The sequence below is a fragment of the Parasteatoda tepidariorum genome, chromosome 4 (assembly GCF_043381705.1).
Source record: "Parasteatoda tepidariorum isolate YZ-2023 chromosome 4, CAS_Ptep_4.0, whole genome shotgun sequence".
NCBI lineage: Eukaryota > Metazoa > Arthropoda > Arachnida > Araneae > Theridiidae > Parasteatoda > Parasteatoda tepidariorum.
The window spans coordinates 3,998,909-4,005,240 of NC_092207.1; the positions used below are offsets into that span (position 1 = coordinate 3,998,909).

General features: G+C 33.2%; 1 protein-coding gene across 1 annotated transcript in view; it reads right to left on the reverse strand.

Moving 5' to 3' along the window:
• Nucleotides 1-961: 961 nt before the first annotated feature.
• Nucleotides 962-6,332, reverse strand: part of LOC107447527 (uncharacterized) — a 6,425-nt gene continuing 1,054 nt past the window's right edge. Inside the window, exons 2-4 of the mRNA XM_071180533.1 lie at nucleotides 2,385-2,508; nucleotides 2,254-2,302; nucleotides 962-1,499 (exon numbers count right to left, since the gene is read on the reverse strand). Coding sequence (XP_071036634.1) covers nucleotides 962-1,499; nucleotides 2,254-2,302; nucleotides 2,385-2,508 — 711 coding nt within the window. The remainder of the gene's footprint in view (nucleotides 1,500-2,253; nucleotides 2,303-2,384; nucleotides 2,509-6,332) is intronic.

A 6,332-nucleotide genomic window follows, 5' to 3' on the forward strand; every position in this document is an offset into this window, starting at 1 on the left:
TTTTACTTTTCTTTCGAGTTAATGTATTGAAGTCATCTATATTGTGATAAAATTAGACTAGACTAGCATGTTTAGAATAGTAACTACTGTCTACACAACAAATGATAGCTACAATTGCACTTTTAGTAGTTACTTTTATTGACGCGCAAATTTTGATGATGAAAAAAAAAATTATTTTTTTTCGCTCCTGATATATAATAAATGCACCATTAATAATTTTTTTGTTGACATTTTTGCAGTTTATAGATTTATTTAAAAAAAAGGTTTTTTATAAATTTTGAATAATGTTTTTCATTTCAAACGCATTTTGTTATAAAATTATTTTTTCGTTATAAATTATTGTAAGTTTTGTATCTTGTTTCTTAATTGTGGTCCAATAACAAGTTTTGATGCTCAGCAGAGTTCTTGAAATTATAAAGAATTTGCTTTAAGGACAACAGCCATTCTTTCAATTTGTAGAATATTAAAAAATAAATAAATAAAAATTTATAATCCAAAACAATATGATTCTGATATTCCTGAAGAACATAACTAAAAATGTATTAATTCCAATTGATCAGTTATTCATTATTCGAAATTTATTTTATTTCATTTTATCAAAATTTATTTATTTTATTTTATTAAAATTTAGCTTATTTTATTCAAAAATCAAATATTTATTTGTATGAATATCTTATTTTTTAACTACATGTATATTTACAGGTTCATTTTGTTGTTGTTGCGCATGCCTGTTAAGGCAGAGGAGTGCGATTGTTATTGTTCATAGTTTATTTTATCAAAAATGCTAATATCATTAAGATTATTTCCTATAATTTTCCCTTTTACGTTTTTAAAGGGTATTTTTAAAAAATTCTTTTAGCCTTGATGATAAAGAAAAGAACATTTATGTTAATATATATGTTATTCTGCGATTTTTCCTTTTCCGGGTGTCACTATTTGAACAATTTGTTTGAAATTTGGATTAACGTATACTCACGATGACTGCTGCTTTTTCTGAGGCTAAGCTAATAGCTTCCATGGTTCCGTTGAACATTATTTGCATATCTTCCATCTGCTGCCGATACGATTCACTTAACTGCTGCAAATATCGATTCATCAAACTCATCTCCGATGCTTTAATTCGATGCGTCAGTTTACTTAAAACAGACTCTTTCTGTATAAGAGCACCCGCACTCACCACAACGTTCTCTGACTTCATTTTATCCTTGTTAGAGGAAGCATTCTTGGCCGGTGCAGATTTTTGGATGACAGAAACAAATTTCCTTCGTGAGCTGGATTTAATGACGCATTGTAAAAAGTAGTCAGTGCTGTTGCACATCGTTTCGTTAAAAGATCGATTCCCAAGACAAATTTTTTCTCTTTTGTTATTGAAGTTGGAATTCAGGAATATTGGTTTATAAGAACAACTCCTCCGAGATCTTTGTGCGATGTCATCTTTCTGAATACTTTTTCTCGTGTTGGTTAATTTTTCCTCCGAATCTTTTGGTAACCGTAGAGACCTAAAAAAAGAAATTATGCGTCCATAATGATTTTTTTTACTATTTTAATGTTTTAGTAATTAAAAATTTACACCAATATAAACCCTTTCTAAAGACCCACAGTCGATGGGAAGATATTTTTCCAACCATAAAGATGGCTAAAAATAGAGGGATCAAATACTTGATCATTTATAAGTAAAGAAGTTCATGTTTATAGGTCTCATTCATACATTTAATATCCGTCTTTGAACAGTCGACCCAATTTTGCGACTACTCATACCTTCTCATTTTGAATCCAATCCAGAAGACAAGGAAACACTTGGATCAGTACCCCCACAGGTTTTGATTTATTATGGGAACATGGAGGACTTTGCGATTCGACAGATTCTCGGGCGGGAGTCTTCGTCTGGCCTGGGATCAAGCCCACGAACTATTGGACATGGGCCCAGTGCTCTACCAACCAGGCTATCTCGGCCTTCATACGTTTATTTATTATTATACGCTTCTTTCACATTCATACGCTTATTAAACATTCATACGCTTAATCCACATTCACACGCATGTTCTCTATAATACTCCGGTGTCACAGTCATTCGCTTTTTCCACTTTTATACACTGTTTCTTGTTATACGCTTATTCCACATTATACTTTATTGTGCTCCTATTTCCCATTCATTCATCCTATTCCACATTCATTCTCTTATTTTGCATTCATACGCTTGTTCTTCACAAGACGGATATTCCGCATTTATGAGCTTATTCCGCATTCTTTTACCTGTTGTACTTCGCCTCAGATTCGTCCTCATTTTCTCTATATACCACGCCTGAAAGAATAAAAATAATCAAACATTCATTTCTTGAACAGATATATTTGTTTATGGGGTGGGGAGGTAAAGAATGACTTACTTTTTCTAGGATCGTTTTCATAATGTTCATCTATGTCAAATTCATATATCATGGAATAGCCTAAAACTCTGAAGACACTCAAAACACAGAAATGTTCTTTTCCGTGATAGGAAGATATCACTACCTTTTTAAAAAAATATTAATTGTATGTCCAATTTATGTATTAAAAAGCAAAATTAATGGAAAAAATGCTATTAATGAAGTCAATAATACTCAGGGAATAGAGCCTTTAAATGAGGTTAACCGGGTTCAAATCCCCAGCGATGGCTGGTCGAAGCGAATCCGTACCCACTGCTGACGTGAAATATCCTCAGAGGTAGATGGATCATGGGTTAAAATCCTTTTTCTGTCAGTTCTCGCGCTCTCCATGTAACGCAAATGCGAGTTAGTCGCATCAAAAGTCCGCTACAGAGGTAAAATTGTCCCATTGCTAGATCCAGGAGTTCTCTTGTCTTCTGGATTGGGTTTAAAATGACTAATCCTGCTTCGGTATCCCGACTACCTGCACGCTAATTCGAGCACTTTACGGTAGAACAGTTTACCGAGAACCCATACCGCACACCCTCGGTCCCTACGCAGAATGGTCCGAGTGCTCACCCACAGTGAGAGGAGCAGCATNTGCTTCGGTATCCCGACTACCTGCACGCTAATTCGAGCACTTTACGGTAGAACAGTTTAACGAGAACCCATACCGCACACCCTCGGTCCCTACGCAGAATGGTCCAAGTGCTCACCCACCCGCACACAGCCACTGATGCTTGACTTCGGTGATCTGCTGGGAACCGTGTCTTAACGATCAGTCCACTGCTGGATCGACAATGTTGAATTTATAACAGCAGGACCTTTTATGAATTTGTGGATCATCAAGGCTGAACAAAGGTTCATATAACAAAACTAGATCGTGTTTTTATAACCATTGCTTAGAGAATAAGGAACAAAATTTCAGACATCATTCAGTGCTGTGTAAACATGAGAAACAACCGCTGATGTTTTTGCAAATAGTGAAAATGGCTCTAAGAACATCTTCTTCACTGCATTTTTTACGTTCTCTGCAATGAATAGAATTAAGATGCCCTACTCTCCCCAATTCGGGAAAGATGACAAAAATCATCCACATTAGTGCCACCTAGGGAGCAAATAAAGTTCTAAAAAGTATTACACCCTCTCAAGAAACTGAGAAGCTGTTTACCTCTACTGCAATTATCATTCTGACATAGAATTCTCTTTTTAGACCATATCGAGAAATAGCCTGTCGAAAATTAGAAATTGTTTTTTGTAAAATGTATTGAATTTCAAAGATCTGGAAAAGCTTCGAACATTGATCTCAAAAAGTCGGTCATTCAGTTCAGTAAAAAAATATAATGTACGTATTTTTTGTAACACCCATACTTTAGAGAATAGAAGGAAAAAACTTTAAAAATATTTTATGCCTTTTTTTTTTATTGAAGATGACCGCGCGCGAGTATGGGGAAAGTGAAAAAACTTGGATTTTTCATCACAGTATCTTCTGAAAAATTGAAACTACCCTCATTTTTTAAAATCTATTTAAATATATATCATTTTGTAGCATTTTTTTTTGTTAACTTTTAATCTCCAGGTGACGTGTGGGAGAGGCCAGGTTAAATGAACCATTCACGCACAGTGAATGAGCCTCACTGTAGAATGGGGAGTAATCCTCCTTTTCCTCATACACACAAAACTGTCATCCAAATTCTGACTTTTTTAACACTCCTATTCTTGAGGATAGCTTTCAACTTAAAATCCTGCTTAATTATTAATTGTTTGTATGCTCGATAAACTGTAACAGTAGATGAGAAAAATGCAAGGAAATTGTCTCCGATGATTTACCCGGATATTGCTTGAACAAGAACACAACAGGTCATACCGCCTAGCTCTTAACATTTCTTTAGTTTCATAAACTTATTTTTTTAATCATTCTTAACCAAATTTTAAGCAAATTTAATCCATTATTTAATTTAATTAAAATTCGGTTAAGAATGATTAGAAAAATAAGTTTAAGAAACTGAAGAAATGTTAAGAGCTAGGAAATGTGAAATGGCATCACAACCGCCTATACTTGAACATTGTTTCAAAATGTTCAAGTACAGAAGGCATTTTATGAGCAAGATGGAGGCTCTTTAATGCTGTGGGAAGGCTTTAACAAGGGTGGTGCACTTAACAGGCGACATTACCGTTTTTGCCACACACAAAAAAGTGCTAAGAATCCATTTATAGAGAGAATTGGCGGCTCAAGCGGGATTTTCCCTTTGTGGTTGTTCCCTTTATGGCAAAGCATACTGAGACCTCTAAATAATTCTAATCTTTCACGTTTAAAAATTTTCAAATTTATTTTATTTTATTATATTATAATTTTATTTTAATATAGAATGCATTTTGTTCCAATTGTAATTTTTTTTTTATGTTTTGTCTAGAGGGCCATTTTATTTGACACGGCGTCGGAATGGGTGCCACAGAATTGCCAACTTTCGCCAAATGGCTCATCTAAATATAACTTTTCCTTACATTTCTTTTTACTTCCTAATAAAAACATTTCTCAATTATTTTACTTCTTAATAAAAACATTTCTTAATTATTTTACTTCTTAATAAAAAGAGAAAAATAAAAGGAATCCGTGTGCATTATGGGTAATAAAATATATTCATTTTCTGTGTCGTATAAGATTTAAGCATTTCTCAATAATTTCAACAAAACAGGATGTCACTGCAGCTATTATTTTAACCTTAAGCTGCATACATCTGCCGCATTCACTAGCCATGAGTTATGTGAGCCACAGGGGATTAAATTTGTAAACAAACAAAATTGTTGAAAAGAGGGAAAGAACCTCGAAATGAAGAACTAAAATTGACTATCAGATAGCAAAGAAAAAAGTTTTCGTTTAATAAACAAAGTAAAGTGCTCTGTTGTTGCAATTCACCAGTTGTGCAGAAATTTTACTCTCCATTTAATCAAAAGTGCAAACCTTGATGATTTTTCCCCAAATTTTTCTCTTTCAAGTGGAATGTCTGCGTCGATTTTGCCTCAAATGTTCCCAGGTGGCGCCATCTTTGTGTTGGGTACAGCACGTCACTCCAATAACAAGAGAAATTTCTAGGTGTCGAGGAAAACAACTCGTAGCTCACAAGCTCAATCTAAATTTTTAAATAAAGAAATTACATTTATTTTTATAATACATGCGATTGCCATATGGGTGATTCTCACGAAACATGACAATTCGAAACAAAACATTTCTTCAAATTTAAAGTCTTCAAAATAATCTAAAAATTTTTTTTTGTATGCTTCTTTAGCTACACTTATTAATATCTTACAGTGTAGTTTATTGACATTTGCTCGAGAAAAAAAACATAAAATAGAAATTCACCAAATCTTGCATGCCAGGAAAATTACGTATTACCTTAGAAGTTCAAAAAACAGTCATTTTAAGTTAATAGTAAGTAACTCAACTTAGGCCTTTATGTTAGATTGACCATAAATTGCTTAAATTAATTTTTTTTATCCACTGTAGAAAGAAACAAAAAAAAATTGTTGCTGATGTGTACAGAATAAAATTGTGTATAATAATCAATCATTAAATAAATAAATAACTTTGATTACATCCAAGCATATTACAATCATACATAAACTTGGTATTAGGTTAATATGTGCTTTCCCCCTTTACAGTATTAGCAGTTAAAAAGAATTTCTGGTAACACTTCAATGTCCTGGCATTCATAAGCCAGGAAAATGACAGCCAGGATAATGACAAATTCGCCATTTTATACCATATAACTTTAATTTAATATTTCGGCCGAAGACGTTTATATTCTGCAGAAAACAACAGTATTTCTTAAAATAACTGAGATAAATCGATGTAGTTTTTGTTATTAATGATTTCAAGAAGCCAGGAAAATGACATCATAACAACCTACTAATCTTGAAAAATTTTTTGAA